General features: G+C 49.3%; 1 protein-coding gene across 1 annotated transcript in view; it reads right to left on the reverse strand.

The window, feature by feature from the left end:
* Positions 1 to 9,196, reverse strand: part of NHS (NHS actin remodeling regulator) — a 338,630-nt gene extending 329,434 nt beyond the window's left edge. Inside the window, exon 1 of the mRNA XM_061135905.1 lies at positions 8,653 to 9,196. Within this exon, the coding sequence (XP_060991888.1) occupies positions 8,653 to 9,196 (544 nt within the window). The remainder of the gene's footprint in view (positions 1 to 8,652) is intronic.
* Between the last annotated feature and the right edge of the window lie 3,178 nt (positions 9,197 to 12,374).

Here is a 12,374-nt window from a genome sequence, read left to right on the forward strand (position 1 = left end):
GATACTCTTCCCATGATTGTTTTTAACAGAGTGTCTCGCAAAATCTTGTGGTTCAAGATTTTCATTAGAGTAAAAAGAAATTCAACTGAACTATCAAAAAAAATTCCAACTACATTTAAAATTGTCTTTGTTCTAAAATTTCAAAATATTGGGAATTCCCTGGTGATCCAGTGGTTAGGACTCGACACTTCCACTGCTGTGGGCCTGGGTTCAAGCCCTGGTGAGAAAACTAAGATCCTGAAACCCACAAGAGTGGCAAAAAATAAATAAATTCAAAGTCAGTGATCTTTAAGATGTTTGGGCTAACATGGGACAACAGGAAAGATGCCATGTGTAATTGGAACTTAAAGGTGATGACTATTGTAGAAAAGAAGCCCTGAGATTGAAGATGTGTCTGAGTGCTTCTGTGGAATTTACACCTTCCTGATGGCATTGTGTGGAAAACACTTCCACAAACACAAAGAGATAAATCTTTACTGTTACCATCCTAGAAATATCAGCCCAACAGAATCGCAAGTACTTCCTAGGTAAAATAGTTCAGTAGTTTTGATTTAAAAGCCCAATCCAGTACAACAAGAAAAGTCGAGGAAGAAATGTGTTGCTGTTACTGGTTATGAGGAAGTTACACCCATGGATTACTAACCTTTGAAAGATTGCTTTCTTCTTGGTTGCTCTACAAGAGGTTTTAAAGCAGCTTTCGGTAGAGCTGTTCGGATTCCATAATGTCTCAGAAAAACTTGCTGAGTAGAGCCAGGAGGAAAAGACACCTAACCACAGCGACAAAAACATCCCTCCCCCCCAAAGAAAACCCACATTAACCAGACTGTAAAGGGGTTTTGTGAGTGGTAGAATGAACAGAATGGGGAGGAAAGGGATCACCCTTCCAAAAGCAGGCTGAAGCCATGATGAGTGTTGCCATACCAAACCCAAATGAACGATTCACCCCACGTATTACTTCTTAGACTACTTCTGGCTTTAGCAGTTTGGGGCTCAGCTGTGGCTAAAATTATGCATTCCAAATAGGGAGCATGGATCTCTTGGGGCCATTACTGGCCCAATTCCACAGGAAGACAAATGGCACTCTCAAAGGCTGGCTGACAGAACGCCAAGGAAATGACGGAGTGTGTCTTCATCATTGTAGGCCTGAGTTTGCTTTGGGCCCCTTCTCACCTCTGAAGCACTGAAGACCTCCTCCCACCCCAATAAGAGGTTTGAACTGAGAGCCCACTTAAGGGTGGTAAGTTATATCCAGACCCACCACCAAGCGTCTGGAAGGGTGTGCCCATGTGGCAAATCTAATAATCCTCAGGAAAGAAGTTTAGGGAAAAAGAAAGAGAAACGTGACCTCTACCATACTCTCGGTCCCAGGTCTTCATCTTCACAGTTCAAAGATTAAACAGACTGTTCTGGCATGGGTTCTCCCAGACCTTATGAGCGCAAGTGCAAGCTCAAGGGCAAGAAGGTTTTATGGGAGTTGACCCCAGGGAGTACCCGTAGGTAAGAGATGGGGAAAAGAAGGCAGAGAATACACAGTGTGTCTGAAGACAAGTCACTACGGTGAGCAACTGCAGCTCAGTCCTCTGGTGAACTCTGAAAGATGGTACAGAACATGCCTTGGAGCTCTCTCATCCAAGGAGCAAGGAAGCAGGGCCACTGGTCCCCCAGTGTCCTATCCATAACTGGTTGAGTACTGCTTCAAGGGCATTAACTCACTGGCACTTCTGAATTGCCCTCTGCTCAGGGCCTAGCATGGTCCATCAGGCAGAAAAAAAAAAAGAAGCCCTAGGCACAGTCACAGGAGTTAGCAGTAAGTAGCCTTCAGAATGAGAGGTGAGGACTGAAGGAATCTAGCAGAGCACCCACACAGTCTGCTGTCCAGAAGGAGAAAAGCTAAGATAAAGGTTAGCACACAGTCCTAGAAAATTTGCAGGTGGAAGGCAGCAGGCAAGGGATCAGATTCCACTGTGCTGAGAAGATGACAACTCCACAGATTAGCCAAGAAAGCACAGAAATGAGCCAGTGAAATGTTCCAGAGAGAAGAGCAGTATACACACTGGCCTGAAGAACAAGAAAGCCTGGAGAATTAGGGAATAGCCAGTAGAACTCAGTGTGACTGGACTGGAGTGGAAGGTGGGGAAGGCAGGGAGGGACATGACAAGTGGACAGAGGCATATTGATTTAAACATTGGAACTGCTCTAGATTTGTGCAGCCACTCATAGGAGAAAAGTCTAATGTTTGCAAATATAGTTTGTGCACTGAGACCCGGACCCTAATTCTAGGCTCCAGCACTTTCCAGCTGTTACTACACAGAGTAAGTTGTTAACTCTCAGTAAAGTAGGAAAATAATGGGACAATAACTCTCATAGAGTCATTGTGAAGATTCAATACAATGATTCATACAATGATCTTAGCACAAGGCTTGACATAGAGCAGAACTCAATGAATGTTAGCTAAAAAATAAAATCAATCTACTTGTTAGATAACAAACGTGTCACTGTAGTAAAATGGGGAAATGATGGTCTTTTCGGTATGTGGCAATGGATTAATTGTGCATCCACAGGGAAAAATGCATCTTGACCCCTTCTTCACACCATGTGTAAATATCAATTCCACATGAATCATGGATCTAAATGACAAAGTCCAAACAAAAAAAACTTCTAGAACATAGAAGAATATCTTCATGACCCTGGGGTTAGTGAAGAATTTAGAAACAAATAAAACAGAGCACAAAGAACACTAACCATAAAGAAAAGGATCCATAAAGTGGATTACATAAAAACAAGAACTTCTGCTCACCAAGAGGTAACACTAAGACAGTGAAAAGGCACATGACAGAGAGACGGTAATTGCAGTATCTATAGCTCACAAATAACTTACATCCACAACTCCTACAAGAGAAGGAAAAAACACACAGAGAACCATATTGAAAAACGAAGAAAAAATGAGGAAAAGAGAATATTCAAGTGGTCAAAAATACATATGAAAAGGTCCTCAATCTTATAAGCCATCAGTGAAATGCAAATTAAAACCACAATGAGATTTTTATTAGCTGCCTACAGAGTAGCTACAATTAAAAAGACCATACCAGTGTTGGTAAGGACATGGAGCAACTGGAACTTGCATATACTTCTGGGAGTATAAATTGGTACCACCAGTTTAGAAAACTGTTAGGCAGTAGCTACTAAAGCCAAACGTATATATCCCCTTTGATCTAGCAATTCCACTTTTAGACAGATTCCAAACAACTGTGTATTTATATATGTGTGTGTGTGTGTGTATTATATTCGAAACATAAGCCCACCAGAAAGCACATAGAAAAACATCTGTGGTGATAGCCCTACCCTGGAAATAACCCAAATATTCATCATTAGAACAGACCAACAAATGGTGGTATATGCACACAATGGAATTTTATTCAGCAATGAGAACGAACAATCTACTGTATATACAACAGCATGAAAGACTCTTGCAAATTTAATATTGGGTGAGGAACATGAGACACTTAAAGGTATGTACTATGTGACTCCACTTACACAAAGTTCAAAAACAGGAAAACCTAATTGATGGAGGAAGTCTTCCCTTGGGGAAGAGGGTAGTGACTGATAAAATGGGCCTTGGGAGGGTGGTTCAAGATTCAGCAACGTTTTCTTTCTTGATCTTGGCAATGGTTATGTGAGATGCTCACTTTGTGAAAGTTAACCAAGCTATAAATTTATGGTCTGTGCCCTTTTCTGTCGATTTCCCCAGTGGCTCAGCAGTAAAGAATTTGCTTGCAATGCAGGAGCCACAGGAGATGCGGGTTCAATCCCTGGGTTGCAAGGATCCTCTGGGGGAGGGCATGGCATCGCACTCTAGTATTCTTCCCTGGAGAATCCCGGGGATAGAGAAGCCTGGTGGGCTACAGTCCACAGGGTCGCAAAGAGTTGGACACAACTGAGAGACTTAGCATGAATTTTCAGCTTCAATATAAAAAGTACTTTAAGACTCAGAAACTAAATACAATCAACAGCAACCCAAAAGCCAATGTCATTCAAATGTCTCAGGATGAACAGTTTGGAGTTGAGGCCCATGAAATAATTTCAAAATCTCCAGTTTTAGTGACCGAAAAGCTGGACTGAGTCCATGTTTATGACCGTAAGTCTCAGAAGGCTCTCCATACAGCCAGGGAACCCCTCCATACTTCTTTCCTGCATCCACATTCCCTTCCTGAGACAGCACTAATGCCTTGTCCTCTCTCCTCACATTACCAACACCCTCTCAACTGATTATCTCTCCAAGAAAGTCAGAGAAAAGAGATGGACTTGGGTAAGAACACCCCATCCCACTGCTACCAGTTCACCAGTCCACCTGTCCCTCTGCCCATATGTGTCATCTTCCCTCCAGTTTCTATGGGCGACGGTGCTCTGATCCCTTTCCCTCTCAGCCTCTTAAGGACTTCCATAATTATCCAGTTCTTTTTCCAGCATCATCAATTCTTCCCTCTCCATGGAATCTAAACATGCCTCAATATCAACACCTTTTATGAAAATCTCCCTGGGCCCTGCATTCCCCTCCAGCCACGATTCCATTCCCCCCTACCTTCACAGCAACACTCCTTATAAGAGCTGTCTGTGCTTGCTCTCTCCTCTTCCACTTCTCCTGTTCTCTTCATCCCCTCTTATGTGGCCTTCCTCTCTACCCCTCCACTGAAATGGCACTTAGCAGGGCCACTCATTGCTAACAAGGTACCAGACTCAGTGGTCTTACATCAGCACTCATCTTCCTCTCAGAACCATTTGACCAAAATGATTCCCCCTCCATTCCTGAGACACCTCCTCCTGGCTTCCATCATACCACTCTCCTGATTTTCCTTCTAGCTTGCTCACTGCTCTTTCTTCTCTACTAAACTTTCAAAGTTGGACTGCCCTAGGGTAAGTCTTGGCCCCCTTTTCTTTACTCTCTACCTGGTCCTGAGCTCCAGGGTTTCACATATCATCTCTGCCCTTACATCTCGCATCTGCATCTCCAGCCTGGACCTCTCTCTTGAGTTCTGAATTCACACATCTAATTGTCTTAGACGTAAGCATCTCACGTTAACATAGCACAAACAGAAAAGTATCAGTTCCACTACCCTCTACCCCAACCATAAAAGATCTACTCTTACATAAACCTTACCCATTTTTGGAAATGGACCTTCTATAAGCTATTTAAGGAAAAAAACTCACTAGAAGTCATCCATAATAATTATTATTTTCTGCTCTTATACCATGTAACCAATCTAATTGGTTAAGTCCTGTCAATTATATCTGCAAAATGAATTTACAATCTGAGCCTTTCTCACTGTCTATTGAGTTTCAGCCACGGACACCACTTGCACTGTCTAACTAGTCTACCAGCCTCCAGACTTGCCTCCAGAGTGACTTTGCTGAAGTGTGTGTCAGATGATGTCACCCCTGCAAAAACCACTCCAGTCTGTCTCAGGGCAACAGGAAGCAGCTATCCAAGGATGAAGCAGCATGGACAATGGTGATATGGGTGGAAAGGCTATACAGGGGTATGGAGGCATCCAGACACATTCAAGGAGGGAGAAGAAGGAAGTCCGGTCACTTTTAGGCTTCTTCTCCCTTTGAAACCCCCTTAGGCTTTGAGCAACGCTGAAGGGAGACGCATAACATAGCAGATGCCACTGGTTCTCCACCCACACACAGCCCCTTTCCCCTTCCCAGGCAACCCCAGCAGAGATTCCCAAACACACCACAGACATTTTATTTTAAATATTTATTTACTTGGCTACACGAAGTCCAAGTTGTGGCATGCGGGATCTTCACATCTAAAAGGTCCCGCATGCCACATCACAGACTTTTGACACCTCTCCGCATGGCCCAGGAGCCTGCTGAGCCCACACCTGGGGTGGGTCTCAGGAGCCAGGGAATTCAGGCTCCAAGTGCTCTCATCAGTGAGTGGTGGAAGTTGATGGAGAAATACTCCAGCTTCCTCATTCCTCAGCGGAACACTTCCGGGTGTGTGCTGGATTGAACCCCAGTTGCCCACTCCCCTACTTGTTTCCCGTGCTTCAAGGGATCCCCTCTCAAAGAAACTCCTTGCACAGAAATCCTTGTCTCCACCTCTGCACACTAAGAAGCCCAAATTAAGACACAATACTGTGTTTTTCCTCCCAAAGGTAATGCCTTTATGACATCAAACAGGAACAATGTCATCCTAAATTTATATGGACAAAAGAAGAGAGAGGTATGGGTACAAAGCATGGAGATCATGTTTTAGAAAAATGTAAAACTAATAGGAGATTTTAAGTCTATCCCTTTTATTATATGAGACCCATCTTTATTTATTTATTCATATATAAATACATATAAATAGAGTATGAAAGAAAGTGAAAAGTGAAAGTAGTCAGTCCTGTCCAACTCTTTGCGACCCCGTGGACTGTAGCCCACCAGGCTCCTCTGTCCACGGAATTCTCCAGGCAAGAATACTGGAGTGGGTTGCCATTCCCTCCTCCAGGGGATCTTCCGGACCCAGGGACTGAAACCAGGTCTCCCGCATTGTGGGCAAATTCTTTACCATCTAGGCCACCAGGGAATCGCCTAAACTGACTATATGTTCATTATATGTTCATCACTTGTAAGCACACACCAAAAATCCCTTTTTATCCATTAACCATTAGTCTGTACTCCAAACAGTGTAAAGGATTGTATTAAATTCTGGGTACATAACTACCCACCCCTGCCTCTAAAGAAAAAAGGGAGAAAACTCATTCTGCTCCAGTGTTGAGTTTCACTTATGAGAAATCTCATTTAAGGGGCAGTGTGTGTCACACTCACACACACACACACACACACACACACGGGAAATGTATGCAACACACACACACACACACACACACACACACACGAAATGTATGCACCACTCAACAGTCTGCAAAACTTCCCTCCACTCCTTTTGAAGTGAAATCACCACTCCTCACACACACACACACACACACACACACACACACACACACACACACACACGAAATGTATGCACCACTCAACAGTCTGCAAAACTTCCCTCCACTCCTTTTGAAGTGAAATCACCACTCCCCCGACCGCACTCCCTAGATATCAGCGCTGTTGAAAGTGAAGGGCCTGTCCCTGCTGTGTGGTTTGGGGTAAAAAAGGAGGTAGGATTAAAGCGCTCATTTCAAGTCCCAAAAGTAAAATACGACTTGGCCCACGGCAGTCCTAATTCTTTCCAGAACTCATCCCCGGAATTGCCCTTTAAACAACCAGTCATTAACCCAACTCCGGGTCTTTTATAGCTGCGAAAACCGATCGCGCACATCATTTATTCATTACGCTTATTATTATTGTTATTGCAGAAAGCAGCGAATTCCCGGGCCGGGGTTCAAAGGGGTTTTACTTTATTTTATTTTGGGGAAGGAGGGCAGTACTCGAGCGGGAAGGGTTGGTTAGAAGGCTGGGCCAGGTTGCAGGGCAGAGGTGCCCGGAAGTCCCCGGGGAAGAATGCCGAGAGCGCCCCCGCCCCGCGCGCTCAGCGGCCACCCCGCACCGGCGCAGCTGCTGCAGCAACCAGGGAAGCTTCTTATGTAAGTCAGAGCCGCTGACATCACCTTCGCTGTGAGCGTCGCAGCCGCTGAACTAGGTGCCGAAGGACCGGCATGCTAGCCTAGGGCTCCCGCCCACCGTCCGCTCGGTTCTAAATGACTCCGACACCTTCTGATTTGGCCAACAGTGCGCCAGGGGACCCTCCTGAGCGCCAGAATTACATTTATTGGGAGCCCTGGGATGTCGCAAGAGTGAAGTTAACAGGCAGCAAAGGTGCCCAGGGGTCTTGCACACTCGGGTGAAATTGGATGATAGTACATGTTGGGGTGGGGGGCGGGAGCGGGACGCGGAACACCTCCAAGATTCTTGGAGGGCAGATGGCAGAGAGAGTCAGTCAGTAGGAACCCTGTTGTGGTCAGGGCAGGAGAGATGCCCAAGGGTCTCCTCGACCTCCCCAGGGTCCGGGACACTTCTCCCTCCACGCCCTTCCCAGGCCACAAGGCTGGAGCAGAGCGCTTCGGAGTTCACTCTGGGAGGCGTGCGGCGCAGCGCTATGGCGTACACAGGCGCGGGGCACAAGTTCGGAGCTCGGTGCTGCCCCTGAGGTCACAAGAGGGCCAAAACTGCCACAGCAGAGCAGAAGCCCTAAAAGGCCACTTTACTTCCCGAGCCCCCCCCCCCCCCCCCCGCCCCAAGCACGCGCTGGGGTGGGGGTGGGAGGACTACACAGGGCTCAGGACGGGCTGCTGGAAACCACAGAAGTAGCACCAACCCTCTGCCTCCCGGGGAGGGACGGAAAAATCGAGCCCTAGAAGTCAATGACAGACCCCTCACCCTCCTCTGTCCCCAAAAATGCTCCCTCTCTGTCCACCGCTGCCTTTGAGGTCAGAGACCGCCCCCTTTAACTTTCTCCCCTGGCGTCTGCATCCCTCACCCGAACTCTGGGAAGACTGGGGTGAGTCCCAGGGGAGGGGAGGGATGGGGAAGCAAGAGTAAGGTGTAAACCGCAGCAGGCGCGGCGCCGCGGGGCTGGGATTGCGGCGACCGCGGAGGGCGCGAGGGTGCGGCGCCGGAGCGAGCGCTAGGCGGGCGGACCGCGCGGGTACTCACGCACTGCCTCCTGCTTGGGGTCCAGCGTGCCGAGCACGCGCTGCACGCCGCCGAGCTTGCCCTGCAGCGCCCAGACGCGACGGTGGGTGAGCTGGATGTCGCTCTCGAGCTCCTGGAAGAGACTGCACGCGTGCCGGGCCACGTCCGAGAGCTGCCGGAGGACGCGGGCCAGCGCCGCGTTGCTGACCGCGCACAGGTCCAGCATGAGCAACACCGCGGTGGCTGCCGCTGAGGACGCCTCGCCAGCCACAGACGCCGCCTCCAGGACCCCTGCCACGCTCTCCTCACCCGCCGCGGGCGCCTCTCCGTGCGGTGGCGGCGCCTGGTCGGTTGGCGCGGGCAGCGGCGGCCCCGGAGGCGCGGGGGGTGCGCGGGGAGGCTCCTCTGGCCCCGGCGCCACGGCCTCGTCCCGTCGGCCGGGCAGCTGCAGGGGCGGCGGCGGCGGTTCTGCGCTGCCTCCGATCGCGTCCTCCGCCGGGTCAGGCGCCGGGCGTCGCTGCCGGCACAGCCACTGCGGCTCCACGATCCGCTTGGCGAAAGGCATCCCGCGCAGCCGGGCCGCGACTTTCTGGTCTCCTCAAAGCACCCCTGGCGAGTGGGGAAGCGGGCGCGCCCACCTGGGTGGAGAGGCGGCTGGAGTCCAGGGAAGGTGCGTTCGGGCAGTCCAGATATGCAGGGGGCTCCTCGCTCACCTGGCTCCCTCCTCTTCCCCGCCCTCCTCTTCGTGCACCGTTCCCTGAGTAGGATGACAAGCACCGGGCACAGAAATCCCGGGGCGCGCCTAGGCTCTCCTCACTTGCTTCCAACCCGGGTCGGCTGGCTCAGCTCCATCATTCCTGCGCTCGCCGCCGCCACCGCCGCCGCCGCCGCCGCCGCCGCCCCGGCCGCTGCCGCCGCCACCGCCTATATAAATGGGCGTGTGTGTGTGTATGTGTGTGTGTGTGTGTGTGTGTGTGTGTATGTGTATGCGCGCGCGAGCACGCGCACGCGCGTGTGTCTGGGTGGGTGGGTGGGTGTGAGTGTGTGCGCGCGCCTCAGTTTGAAAGTACCCCGGCACAGGCCTCTCCCCGCGCGCCCGTCGGCCGCTCCGGGGAGCAATTGCGCCCGGGATCTCTCGCCCTCTCTGGGCGGGGAGGTGGTTTCGGAAAGGCGCTTTGAAAACCCGGAGAGAGGAATCTGCCTCAGCCCAGGCGCAGGAGGCGGCGCGGGGGCGGCGGGGCGGACGCAGGGCAGGGGAGGGGAGGGGAAGAGGCCGGGGCGAGGGGGCGCAGCGCCCTGTGCGGCCGCTGGGAGTCACTGGTGGCCTCCCCTCTCCAGGCTTGTTCTGAGGCAAAGACACTTCCTAGCCTCGGTGGGGTTAGGATTGAGGCTGTCAGCGTGGTGGCGGCGGGGAGTCCTCAAGTTGGGGTTGGGGGTGTAAGTGCGGAAGAAGGAGGTGGGGTATTGGGGATGCAGCAGCTTTGACGTGTTGGAGCAAGTTGCTTCCGCCAAATTCCAGCTCTGAGCAAGTCCTTTGCGTTCCTAGCAGGGAAAACTGGGCTGCCCCTCAGAGTGCATCCTGGTGTGGCCAGACCGGCAAACGTGCAGCTTATACCACTTCCTGGGTATTTGTCTGCCGCTGGGTTGGACCAGGTCTCTATAGAACATCATGAATGAGACCCAAACCACCCATGAGCAAAACCCCAGAAAACTGCTTGCAGAACTCATTGACACGTCAGGTGGGATAAGCCAGATTACCTCCCTGTCACCCTACTCTGCTGATCACACACAGGGATGTTAAAGCTCTCCATCACAGAGCTGATGATTCACAGAAGAAAATAAAGTTTCCCCCTCTGGTTAACTGAAAGGTGTAATTTCTAAAAAGGTATGTACAGTATTTCGATTGCACCAGTCTAAGGCTGGATGCTGTCAGCCTAAAAGCTAAAAAAGAGTTTGAGAAATGTTAATAAAATGCATGCCTTCATCTCTCCAAAAAGAATACTGTAAAAATATTTTTTTTTATTTTAAAGCCACAAGCCAGATCTTGGGAATGCAGACTTCATTTCATGTGTCTAAAGAGAACATGGAAAAAATATGTTTTATGGCAACAATAAAGCCCTCCAGACCTGTGGTGGGGTTTCCTCTCCACTCTCCCTGCCTTTATAGTAGCAGCCTGCATAAGGCCCCACACTCGGCACTCTGGATGGGCTCACACTTAAGTTATAAAGGCTTCAACAGACACCCCTCTCCTACCTCAAAAAATAACATTTTTGTCAAGAGAGTGTCCTTGTTCATAAAAGATCCAGGCTGAGGATGTGGGGGTAAAAGGACATGATGTCTTCAAGGTACACATGGAAGTAGTCCAGTAGCAACAAGAAGAATGATGGTGATAATGTATACGGACAAAGAAGGAGAAAAAGAAAACAGGACAAAATGTGCAAAATAGTGAGTCTAGGTAAAGGGCATATTGGGATTCATGGTACATTTCCTGAAACTTTGAGTCTGTTTCCAAATAAAAAGTGAAAAAAGAGAATATTCTGGAAAAGCATCTTTTGGGAGTTTGTTTATCTCACAAATCTAAAGAGCTTAGAGCTGGCTGTTTTCAAATTCAGCTTGACTTTTTAATATGTTCACAATTCTGAACATGAGTTCTTCTAGGTAGCCAAGCCACCCGCTCCTCCCTAAACACTGAGGCAGAAGGAATAATGAGTGTATGTAAAAGCATCCAGTTAGGGGGCCTTGCAATGGGTCCGCCCCACATCTCACTGCCCTCCCCTGGCACTGCCCTAGTCGTAGCCTTCAGGGGCCAGTGCTGCGAGGCCAGCAGGACATGACCAGGGTGATGAGCAGGGTGGGGTCTCATTCCTAAGGGGAGCTTCAGATTATTGGGGAATTCCTTCCTTGGCCCTGACCACCAGACAGAGGTGATTGAAGGGGAGGACAGAAAAGTCCCCATGGGGAGGGGAAGCTGTCCTCCAGGCCCAGGAGGGGTAGAATTCCAGGAAGTAATTAAGTTCGCGAGCAGGCTAGCTACCTTGGTGTCTGCCCCAAAGTGGTCAGCAGAGTCAGGACTTCAAAACGATTCAAAGTACAGTTCGGCTGTGTGAAAAGGGAAACTTTTTGTCATCTCCTGGTGACATCTCCTGCTCATGTGCTAAATAAAGCCACGTGGACAAAGCAAAAAGCTTTGATTATGGCTATTGATCTCCTTCATTCTCAGTGGCCCCCAAAACCTCCTCTGGTAGCCTGCAGGGACCTCTCAAGGTCACTTCAGCATTTTCGTCTTGATAAGTCTGAAGGATAGCTTTCCTTTCAAAGTCACCAAAAATAAAACTAATACAAATTAAAATATGCATTCATACTGGTGGGCTGATGTGTTTCTCAGTCCACTGGAAGGTGTGAATAAAGGCACTTTTAGAGAAGTGATTGTTAGGCTTCCCAGACACTGTCTAAATAAAAACTGTGTGCTAGCTTTTCAAGGGCAACTTCAGACCACCTCGGGCCTCACCGTATCCGTCCCACTTCAAACTTCACCCCCGCCCCCACCCTGTCCCACCCCACAGCCACGGTTTTAGTTTGGTTCCTACTTCATAGAACTGAAACACTGAAATCATGTCATCATGAGGGGGTGCATGAATATTCTTTGTGCCAATGAATTTTCCATACATCCAGGAGCTGTCGCTCTTATTCAAATCTCAGATTGCCCCATTTGACTCCGGGTTTTCCCACAAAAAGCTCTGATG

The sequence above is a fragment of the Dama dama genome, chromosome X, assembly GCF_033118175.1.
Source record: "Dama dama isolate Ldn47 chromosome X, ASM3311817v1, whole genome shotgun sequence".
Taxonomy (NCBI): Eukaryota; Metazoa; Chordata; class Mammalia; order Artiodactyla; family Cervidae; genus Dama; species Dama dama.